The sequence below is a fragment of the Elgaria multicarinata genome, chromosome 11 (assembly GCF_023053635.1).
Source record: "Elgaria multicarinata webbii isolate HBS135686 ecotype San Diego chromosome 11, rElgMul1.1.pri, whole genome shotgun sequence".
Lineage (NCBI taxonomy): Eukaryota > Metazoa > Chordata > Lepidosauria > Squamata > Anguidae > Elgaria > Elgaria multicarinata.
In genome coordinates, this window is record NC_086181.1 from 22,013,435 (window position 1) to 22,025,310 (window position 11,876).

General features: G+C 41.6%; 2 protein-coding genes across 2 annotated transcripts; both read right to left on the reverse strand.

Moving 5' to 3' along the window:
* Positions 1-578: 578 nt before the first annotated feature.
* Positions 579-1,541, reverse strand: LOC134405420 (olfactory receptor 14A16-like). Its single transcript, XM_063136664.1, has one exon. The coding sequence runs from the start codon at positions 1,539-1,541 to the stop codon at positions 579-581; it is 963 nt and encodes a 320-aa protein (XP_062992734.1).
* A 2,782-nt stretch (positions 1,542-4,323) lies between these two features.
* On the reverse strand, positions 4,324-5,250 carry LOC134405421 (olfactory receptor 14I1-like). The gene has a single exon (XM_063136665.1). The coding sequence runs from the start codon at positions 5,248-5,250 to the stop codon at positions 4,324-4,326; it is 927 nt and encodes a 308-aa protein (XP_062992735.1).
* Positions 5,251-11,876: the final 6,626 nt, after the last annotated feature.

Here is an 11,876-nt window from a genome sequence, read left to right on the forward strand (position 1 = left end):
CTGTTATTGCCAGAGAAGAGCAGTGTTAGGATGTTTGATCATCTTCAGTGACAGACCATGGTCATACCAGAGCCGCTCAGCATTCGGGTAACCATGCATGGAGGATTGTGATCACAAAACAATATAGTATCTCTATAATTATTTACAAAAATAATAAATACATAATGAATCAGTAAATTATTACAGCACTCACAAGAATAGGTATATGGGTAATCTCAATTAAATGAAATCATTAATTTTTCAAAAGCTTACATTTGCATTGCAAGAAGTTGACCATTATCTATCTTAAAAGTTAGAGCAGAAAAGATATTCAATAACCAAAGTTAAACAATTTTACCTCCCACTGTTTCCAGTTTGGGAGATTAAAGCTATAGACATTAAGCTACACTTACCTGGAAGTAATTCCAAATGAATTCTGCTGTATTTACTTCTCAGTAAGTATGCACAATTTTGAGCAATTATGCATGTCATGTACCTAACTCTCCCACTGAAATTCATAGAACCTGTAAGAATTTAACTGCATTAGAGTGTGCATACAATGCGTATTACAAAAATGTCTAGACAGGTGATATTGTTTTCTACAATACAGGCACAGGATAATGGTTTTTGTGCAAAGATTGAGGCAAAATGTTGAGAATCAGCTTCCAAACTGCCATTTTGAGTTCTTTGTTCCTCATGCTATAGATCAGTGGGTTCATTACTGGTGGCACTATGCAGTACAGCATAGAAAGCAAGAGATCTAACACCGATGGTGAGCTGGAGATTGGCTTTAAGTAGGCAAAGGTACCACTCACCAAAAACAGGGAGACGACAATAAGATGTGGCAGGCAGGTTGAAAAGGCTTTTTGTTTCCCTTGTATGGATGGGATTCTTAGAACTGCTCTGAAGATCTGAACGTAAGAAAAAGTAATGAGAGCAAAATAAATAAAACCAATACAGGAACCAAAGGTTATCGCCCATAATTCAGGAAAATACGGATCAGAGCAAGATATCTTGAGTAGTTGAGGGATTTCACAAAAGAACTGGTTAATTATATTGGAACAGAATTGCACTGTGAATGTATTTCCAGTATACAGTGATGAATAGAAAAGGCCACTGAGCCATGCACTGGTTGCCATTTGGATGCAGGTTTTCTTGTTCATGACGGCCTCATAACACAGTGGATTGCAGATGGCAACATAGCGATCGTATGCCATGACACCAAGAAGGAAGAAATGGGATACCATGAAGAACACAAGGAAGAAAACTTGGCAGACACATTCGGAGTAAGAAATGGCTTCGGTGTTCATCAAGTTATTTGCCATGGACTTGGGAACTGTAGCAGATATGGAACCAAAATCTTGGAATGACAGGTTGGCGAGAAAGAAGTACATGGGTGTATGGAGCTGGTGGCTATAAATGATGACTGTGATGATGAGAAGGTTTTCTATGAGGGCCACCAAATAAATTATTAGAAAAATGATGATGTGAAATACCTGCAGCTCCTGAATATCAGAGAATCCATGGAGAAAGAATTCACTCACACTTGACTGGTTTGACATGTTCTGACTTGTTTGTTGTATGTATAAGGAATGATGTCTCCAATACCTCTTTCACATTCAGCTTTTCCAGTTTGAGAAGTGGACAGATGCCCTCTGAAAATGATTGCCTCTCTCTGCTGACAGCAGCGGAAAAAATAGCCATGCTTTATCCATGTCTCATTTCTACGTGTCCTCGGGGTGTTCAATTCTCAGGAGTCTATTACAGCTTCAAAAAACCAAGTCAGATGTATGTGTGAGAGTGATGTTGGAGCTATGACAGCATTGGCTATGATCCAAAGTACTGCTTAGACTGATGCAAGGGGCTTCTAATGCAGCAGCCATTACAAATGGTTTTAATTCGAGGAGACAACAACTTCCATGCCCATGTCACATATTGTTTATCAAAGTCATCATAATATCAAAAGACTTTTGCTGTATGACATCGGTGGTGGCGGCTGCTATTCACAATTATCAAGTCAAATGTCCCCTAAGGCTCATGAAATTCGTTTTCTTTATTTTGTCTCATTTTTATCAATAAATTCCAAATAATCTGTCACAAGAACAGATAAAGAAATATAGACCAAAACAAAACAGCTCTTTCATGTTAAGTGGAATTCAAGGCCAGCATCTCTCCCCCTCCCCCCCAAAAAATAAAAACCTCCGTGGTGTTTGAAGGTCTGTCATGTATCTCAAATGGCTACTCATGCTGCATTGCAAGGAGATGGTGATAGTAGTGGTAGTGAATTTAACTATGATGTGTGTGTTTTTCCCTTTATGATATGGTATGAGGTGTAGATGGTATGAAAATTCAGTTTAAAAATCCACTGGAGGCAATCAGGGGTTTAATGTCGTAACTTCTTAGATTCTGACATACTGTATATACCTTGAAGATTCTGAGATACCTCACTGTGGTTATTAACCTGTACTCACACTCATCCCAAAAGTCCAAAGAGCAGCAGAAAAATATATATGTGTGATGTTCAAGTTCACCTGTCTTTGGGAATGACAGGCTGGAACTCTTGCAGGGGGTCTGTGCTTTGCCAAGAGTCTACGGCAGGATCTATACTATTGCTTTAAAATGGTATTAAAGTGCACTGACAACTGTTGGGGCCATGACACACTCCATATACTGTGTTCAAGTGGCTTTCATACTGTTATATCCTGCTTTGTGTAGAGATGCCCTTATTCCCAGATAAGTGTGCATAAGATTGCATCCTTACTCTTACTGAAGTATAGTCAATAAGTTATCCATGCTCTGATAACCTCTCGTTTGGATTATTGCAATGCGTTCTATATGGGGCTGCCCTTGAAAATGGTCCAGAAACTTCAGCTGGTACAAATCAGGGCAGCCCACCTACTAACAGGGACTACTAACATTGCCTGCCAGTCCAGGTCCGGGCCCAATTCAAAGTGCTGGTATTAACATTTAAAGCCCTAAACGGTTTGGGGCCAGGTTATTTGAAGGAACGCCTCCTCCCATATGTGCCTGCCCGGACCTTAAGATCATCCACAGGGGTGCTTCTCCGTGAGCCCCTGCTGAAGGAAGTGAGGCAGGTGGCTACTAGGAGGAGGGCTTTCTCTGCTGTGGCACCCCGGGTGTGGAATGAGCTCCCCAGAGAGGTTTGCTTGGCACCTACATTGTTTTCTTTCCGTCGCCAGCTGAAGACTTTTTATTTTCTCAGTATTTTAACACCTAATTTAACTTAAATTTAAACTTTGCTGTTTTAATCTCATATTTTAACCTATATTAAATTTTGCTGTGTGGTTTTATTCTGGTTGTGCTTTTTATATTGTATTGCAAGGAGGGGGTTTGGAGAGTGGATTCCCTCCTCTGAATTTGGAGTGCTTTCTCCGATCTTGGGGCTGGGGTTCTGAAACATACAACATTCAAATAGAGTGACCAAAAAATTCAGCAAATGTCATTTGTATATATGGGGAATCTGGGGAAATTTCCTCTTCATCACAGCAGTTAAAGCTGCAGGTGCCCTGCCCTCTTTAAAATCTGGTCACTCTAGTATACCTCCTGCACCTTTAACTGTTGTGATGAAGAGGGAATTTCACCAGGTTCTTCATATATACAAATGATACCAGCTGAAATTCCCTTTTCTATGCAACTGTTAAAGATACAGGAGCCCTGTCCTCCTTTTCATATGGTCACCCTAAAAACACTTCAGAAACTTCAGCTGGTGCAAAATATGGCCGCTCATTTATTGGTAGAGGCGAGATGATTTGATCACATAATGCCTATTTTGCACCATCTGAAGTGGTTACCGGCATGTTACTAAGTCCAGTTCAAAGTGTTGGTTTTGACCCATAAAGCATTTGGGATTAAATTACTTGAAGGACCACTTTCACTTATATCAGCCTGCTTGCACTTTAATGTCAGAAAGGGAGGCCCTTCTCATTTGCCCAACTGTGAGAGCAATTAGGTGGGTGATCACACATGAGGGCACCTTCTCTGCAGTGGCCGCACACCTTTGGAACAAGCTTCCATCAGAGGTCTGCCCTGCCCCATCATTGGGGGCTTTTAAGAAATCCTTGAAAACAGGATTTTACCATTGCCTTCTCTTGATATTACTGTTGCTGCAATTGCCTTGTTTTGCTGATTTTATTGTTGAAGGTTTACTGTTTTTATTGTTATTTTATTACGTTCATTTTTTTATTGTTTTTCAATATTTTTTAACTGATTCATGTATTTTATTATTGTAAACCACCTTGAGAGAGTTTCTTCCGTGAAAGATGATTTTTTTAAAAAAATATGTTTAAAATAAATAAATAAACGAAGTCAAATAGAGAAAGCATTTTAAATAATTATCTCAGATGTAAAAAGCCTTGACAAGCTGACCTTGATATCCTTGTTTCTCATGCTGTAGATTAAAGGATTCAGCATGGATGGCAAAATGGAATATATTATAGTAAATAACAAATCCAGATCTGAAGCTGTGCTAGGGGTGGGCCTAAGATAAGCAAAGCACAGAGATACAAAAAACATGGAGAAGACAATGAGGTGGGGTAAGCAAGTTGAGAAGGCCTTTTTCCTTCCCTGAATGGAAGGGATTTTCATTACAGCAGTAAAGATCTGTGTATAAGAGACTATGATGAAAATAAAGCAGCCAATCCCAATAATGATATTTAACATAACAAACCCAATTTCGATGTGCTGTAAGTCTGAGCAGGCAATCTTAAGTAACTGTGGAGTTTCACAGAAGAACTGTTCAACAACATAAGAACAGAAAGTGTTTGCAAACGTTCCCCCAGTGTGTAACACCGCGTTGAGAAGACCAGCAATCCATACACCCCCCACCATTTGGGTGCAGGCTCCCTTGTTCATCACCATAGTATATTGTAATGGATTGCAAATGGCAACATACCGATCATAGGCCATGACTGTAAGGAGAGCAATGTCAGATCCAACAAATAACACAAATAAGAGGACTTGTGTAACACATCCAGAATAAGAAATGTATCTGATATTCATAAGGGAATTGATTGCAGCTTTGGGGATAGTTACTGAAACTGAACCTATGTCCTGCATGGCCAAGTTCATCAGAAAGAAGTACATGGGTGTGTGAAGGTGGTGATCAAAAGCTATGGCAGCAATGATGAGAAGATTCCCTGTTACCGTTGCTAAGTACAATATCAGGAATAAGATGAAGTGTATGATCTGCAGTTCCCGAACCTTTGAGAATTCCAAGAGAAGAAACACAGAGACTGAAGTTTGGTTGTCCATTTTGACTCTTTTATTATGGTATCCCTAAATGAAAGACAAGGAAAGCTGTTAAAATACTGTCCATCGAATTCAGTTCAGGGAGGTTTGAAGAACAAGTGGCAAACATTGAATAAAGACAAGATTAGAACTTGAAGACCCAAATTCAACATACAGAATGCTTAGCAGCTGCATCACATCCTTAGCACTAAATAACCCTAATTAAATCAATTTTCCAGAAATTTTTGTAGCACTGTGGTTTAGTAAAATTATATACTGGTGCTGGGAAGCAGGAATTGATGTTTCATCATCCAATGGAAACAGGATGATCTTAAGTCATTAGATATGTTTGGTCCTGTTAACAGGAATACAATGTGGTCAACTGTCTGGTCTACTTCTCTGTTCTTTTTGACACAGGGATTTCTAAACCACAACTTTAACTTATTATAACACCTAACTTCTTGCCTAGTTCCGTTAACAGGAATACTAGTCAGTACAAGTCACAAGATCTTGTGGGTATTGTCTTTGAGCAATATCAAATCATATTTCATCAGGCCTTATCTAAACCAAAGCATCTAATCCTTTATACAGTGTTTTATGTGTGCATGCCTACTTTCCCTCTTATATTAGAGCAATACCCCATTTTTACATCTATTTAAACCCATTCTATGCTTCCAAAAACTTCTTTCTCTGTGCTATGCTAACAAATTCTTATATCCCCATGGATACACATATTACGGAACATTGTAGATGAAGAAAAAACTCTTCACTATGTGACATATAGGTGCTCTAAGCTAAAATCTCTTAAATGTGACAGTGTCATGATTCCAAACCTTCCCCCTTTGTGAGACAATAAAGATGTCTGCTGTATAATCTACAAAGATAAAATCAACCAATACACTTTTCTTCACATCTAAAGGGAGTGTGAATACTAGGAGCTATCCTATAAGCTTAATTTTGCTAACAAAGCTAGGCAGTTGCCTTCATTGAAAGCAGTCACTTTAGCTCAGGGAGGGTCTTTTCTCAAGTCACTACCCCAGGAGCCCAGTTCCTACCTCCTCTCAACTCCGCCTGTTTGACCCTGTAGTGTACTCTGGGATCTGTCAACTCTGATGTCCCCTCCCCCTCAGACAGAGACTGAATTCTCGCGAGTGGGGGGGGGGATTGATCTCTGAGCCCTCTGCATTCTCCGTGATAAGCTAATGAGAAGATTCATCCTTCTCTCTTGAAGAGTCTTAGAGAATCTCCTCCCCCACTTCCTGCGGTGGCTCAGAGAGGGTACAGGGATTCCTCTATAGCAGGGTGTTCTGCATATAAGGTTCTATACTTTTTCTTACTTTTGAGTTGTGGTGGCTTGTGATTATGTAAGAAATTTCATATTCATGCATGTGCATGAGCACACCCACACCCACACTATTTCTATTTTTTGGAACAAAAATCTGCAGTACCTCTGTTAACTTAACCATCCAGACATCACTTTTCCAATCACCATCATCATCATCATCATCAGAAGAAGAAGAAGAAAAACGCCACCACTGTAATTATATCCATAACTACTCAGAAGATAGTCCCACTGAATCCAAAGGTTTTTACACCAGGTAAGTGGGTATAGGATTGCAGCCCAACTATATTTTGATTAATTAAAAAAACAAAACACTACTGTTTACAAAACAATGTTAAGGCTCTACAGTTCTCAACCAAGTACTGAAAAGAAGGGAAATTGGGAGTTAAGGCTCACAAGCCTTAACACCACATCCTCCTAAGGAGGCAGAAAGTTCTGTTAAATCTCACTCTCCCAAAGCAGATAAACCATGAAGACAGGATGGAAAATATGATATGCAGAGTCTGTGGGGTTGTGGAAAACTGACAAACAACTTAGGGCCACCTACTACTCTTTTTTGTTTTTGTTTAGAGCAGCCCTTCCCCAACCTGGTGCCCTCCAAAGGAGATGGACTACAACTCCCATCATTGCAAGTCAGTATGGCCCATGGCTTTGTGCAGACTAATGCGTATCACTTATAACAACCTAAAATTAGGTTAAATTAGGAAAGAGTAAGTTTATCAATCCAAGTTAATTTCAGTATTTTAATGGGTGATATTTATATGTGGTACTATTTGTTTCAATTAATGTGCTATCCTACCTCACTAAGGGCCTTGCTAGACCTGCCGGGATAAGCCGGCAGGGAGGCGGGGCGACGGTGCGCTGACGTTAGAGCGCACCGCTCCAGCTTCCAGACGTGGGAAGCGCAGGGACGTCGGGATCCCTGCAGCGTCCACCATTTTTAAAAAAAGTTTAAAGGGGCCACGTGCACCCCGAAGACTCCGGACCAGGGGCCCTTCCACATGCCGTACTGAAGGCGCATGCATATGCCCCAAGTACGGCCCCAAAACGACGGTGTGTACTACAGCTAGAAGAGACGGAGTAGGAGACGACTGGGGAATCTGGGCGTGTCTGCTGCCGCCACCGTTGCCTCCCCGCCAGCCCACTGCTGCCTGGGTAAGAGCGACCCAGGTCGGAGAGCTCGGCGGGGAGGCGGCGGTTGCAGCAAGGACGCGCCCGGATTCCCCAGGAAGGAAGGAAGAAAGGAAGAAAGGAAAGAAAGAAAGGGCAGATCAGTCAAGCTAAAAGTATACTAATAACTTGCCGTTTGTCAACATGCAGATTTCTTTGGAATTCTGATGTATGTCCTTCTCTTTCATCTTCAGAAAAACTTGAACATGTTCAGTCACAGACAACATTTTATACAAGTTCCCTTGTCTTCACCTACTCCTACCAGCAAGAAGTGAAATGTCTGTATTCATGTTGTTGGCACTATGTAGTTTTTTGTGTGTTCCTTGAGACATGGCCTCAAGAGTACAAAGCAACTGAGGGGAATAAAGTATAATTGTGTTCCTTGAAATATTACCTGAAAAGTCCAACACAACTCAGTAGGAGATATCCACTGGGAGAAAAGTTCATTTTTTTTCATTAGTATATCTATGTCAGTTATAGGCACAAGGCCGGCCTTGTACCTAGTGGGTAGATTTAAATGATTTGAGACTGTCAGATGTCTCTGCAAGCTTATCTCTGTAAGAAGTTCCCATGGGAGTAGCTTGTTCACTCCCTGTCTCAGCCTTGAAGCTGCTGGTTCTCTAGGAACTTCAGAGTGTTTTGGAAAAGGTGGGGGCTGCTCTTCAAAGTGGTTTGTAACATCCCACCCTTTTGGCATGTGGGCATGGTTTACAGGTCAGAGGACCTGTCTGTCAAGTGGCTTTGATTAGGCCTTAAATGCTGGTGCAAAGCTGAAAAAGCTTTGCTAGGTTTCATCTCTTGACACAATGCCTAACCTCCCTCCTGCTTTGGATTCCATCTCTGCTTGGGACTTTGAAAGCACTCTGCACGTGGACACTTTTCTATTTGGACTTTGGATATCTAAGAACTGTGCCATGGAAAGTAGTGAGGCTTTTTATAGACTGGTTGGATCATCTGCACCAAGCAGGATATTCCACTATGAAAGCGGAATATAAAAAGGCAGGAGCCACACCAAGCAGGATATAGCAGTATGAAAGTGGTATATGGTATGTCTCAATGGGCCCCAACAGTTGTCAGTGCACTTCAATACCGCTATAAAGCAGTAGTGTGGCTCCTGCCTTTTATATACCACTTTCATAGAAGAATATCCTGCTTGGTGTAGATGAGCTCTTGGACTTGCATATGCTGTGGATTCTGTGTTTGTGGCCAGACTAAGGTGGCAGGGAGTTCCCAGTCCTTAGCAGAAAGATGGGACTCCTCGGCCAGAGGTTTAACCTTTCCTGAAGTTGTGGTAACGAGGTCAGCTCAGTAGTGGTAGGCTGAGATTGACAAGTGCGTGATGGATCTCTCTGCCTAGCTCTCATGGCTCAGAGCAACCCTTCCTGGAACTTTGTTTTAGGAACTTGGCCATGTCTCTTTTAGGAGCCAGTGTATGTGACATCAGGAGAAGCTCAAAGCTGTTATTGGTGTACCATATCCACCACCACTCCTGAGTGTTTACCTTAAGGATCATTTCAGAAAAAAGAGCCTAAAGCTTTATAACCATCGTTAAGCTTTAAGTGTGTTTTGGAGACTCTGTAACCATTAAGCTTGTCTACTGTGTGATTTCCTCAATAAACAAAGTTTCACTGATGTGTTTTGTGTCAGCATGACAGCACGTGTGAATGCCAAAGGGAACAGGCTAGAACACAACAATCTGCACGTGTATGGAAGTATCAACCCAATCAGGCATTCTACACCTAAGTAGAGCAAACACATGAGAGGAAGCGCCCCAGCCTGACCAAAACAGTTGATGTACATTTCCATGTGTTCGAGAGTATAACCCTATTCAGGCATTCTGTACCTCAAGCAAACACATGATGAGTGGGAGTGTTCCAGCCCAGCCCCTCTCCATCCTCACAAAAGTTGTGCTGCACTTATGGAGGATGGCTGGCTGAAGAGGAGCACCTCCTGTATGCAAGGTGGCTCTCAATAAAGCAAGAACCAGTGTGGTCTAGTGGCTAAGGTGTTGGACTGGGAGTCGGGAGATCCGGGTTCTAGTCCCCAATCGGCGATAGAAACCCACTGGGTGACTTTGGGCCAGTCACAGACTCTCAGCCCAACCTACCTCACAGGGTTGTTGTGAGGATAAAATGGAGAGGAGGAGGATTATGTATGCTGCCTTGGGTTCCTTGGAGGAAAAAAGGAAGGCTATAAATGTAATAAATAAATAAAAATAAAATAAATAATTTTTTTCTAGTTCCTTTGCTTGCATGGAGATCCTGCACAGATTGAGGAGGCTCTCCTGGAGTCAGTGTTATCTTTAACATCTCAGGGGGTCAGTTTAGGGGTGCCACGGGCACTATCAAGCCCCTTTAATATACAGAGAGTGGCTGTATTGAAAGCTCACTTCCTTTTGTGGCTTCAGCTGCTGGCAAAAGAAACTGCAGCCTGCCTTTCTTACCAGTTCTAATAAATCAGAGATATTGTGGCAAATTAGAATGATTTATGCCCAATGGTCCAGCTCTTTCTCCCAGGCCCTGCTGGATTGCTAGACAGAATTTCATAATCCCAAAATACCAGATCCTTTCAGATGATGATGAGAACTGAGACAAAGGTTTAAATTATCACATCATGCATGTGACATTTATTTTAAAAGAACTCCATTTACAGAAAACCAATAAATCAAAGCAGCCATAAGCACATCATAAATTTCTTTAGAAAACAAGGTCATTCTTACATATGTATACAGAGTAAATGGGCCCGGTTCACACTGCAGGAGTGGATCTAGATAGAGAAGATGCAGCTGCATGGTCTCTCTTTTGATGGTGTAATCTTCTCAGCTTCCTCAAGGTTTGGCCAGCTTTATATACAGCATATTCAGGCAGAGGTTTTCTTTAAAACCATAAAAATTCAAACTTAATTCAAAATTAAGACAAAGTAAGTGAGCAATCCTTTGGATTCCCATTTGGGATTCCCAGACTCACCTCCATCTGTACTACGTGGTGCTTGTGAAACACCCAAAGGCCACCCATCCCTGTATGCAGTGCTGTATGGTCTGCAGGCACCTGGCAAGTGGCTGCCTGATTTCTCACTGTGCCTCCTGCTTGAGCAAAAAGGGTGGCTTACATTTGTTAAAAAATGTAATGTAATGGCAGGCATAAGGGGGTCATTCATGCAATGTTACAGGCCACTTAAATGGACCACTTACACCTAAAATATTGCTGAAATTGCCCCTTTATGAAACATTACATTTACAGAAAAAAAAATAAGCTGCTGTTTCATTGCAAAAGGGCAGCTTGGCAGACCAGTGAGGACTGCTGTGCTTGCCTGACTCAGCACACTCCAAGTGACACAAGCACAGTGGTCGACGGAATGGAGTCAGGGGAGGAGTTGCAGGGGGTGGGAGTCCACCAGACTCAACTCCCCTCCCTTCTCGGACTCCTGCAACATCCCTAATTCCCTGCTCAGAGATCGGATAAAGCACTCTGACCTCAGAGGGGGGAATCCACACCCCAACCCCTTGCAGACAGCACAGAAGGAACCACATCTGCTGCCTATTCATGATCAGGTGGAAAAACCTCGGAAATGGGGAAAGGAGGGTGTTTTGTTGTGTGGTGAGGGGAAGGGGTTGTAGAGGGTATCCTGAAGCCTCTCCAGCATCCTTCTCTCCCACTCCAAAAGGCTTTCACTAGATGGGCTGAAAAGCTCATCTAGCAAAAATACAGGATGGGAGGACTGGGAGGGGATAATCACCTCTGCTGTTCCTCCTGTTCTGCACTGGATGATCATAAGCTTCCAAGTTCGGCAGAGGTACAATCTTTGAGGCCGAAATCCATCAGAGGTCTGCCCTGCCCCATCATTGGGGGCTTTTAAGAAATCCTTGAAAACAGGATTTATTGCCTTCTCTTGATATTACTGTTGCTGCAATTGCCTTGTTTTGCTGATTTTATTGTTGAGGGTTTACTGTTTATATTTCTATTTTATTATGATCATTTTTTTTTGTTTCCCCTCCAATATTTTTAACGAATTCATGTATTTTATTATTGTAAGCTGCCTTGTGAGGATTTCTTCCATGAAAGACATTTATTTATTTATTTATTTATTTAAAAGTTGTAAATAAATAAATAAATAAATAAAGCCAAATAGAGAAAGCATT

Coding starts and splice junctions, on each gene's coding strand:
- LOC134405420 (XM_063136664.1), bottom strand. CDS start 1,541: ATGTCAAACCAGTCAAGTGTGAGTGAATTCTTTCTCCATGGATTCTCT.
- LOC134405421 (XM_063136665.1), bottom strand. CDS start 5,250: ATGGACAACCAAACTTCAGTCTCTGTGTTTCTTCTCTTGGAATTCTCA.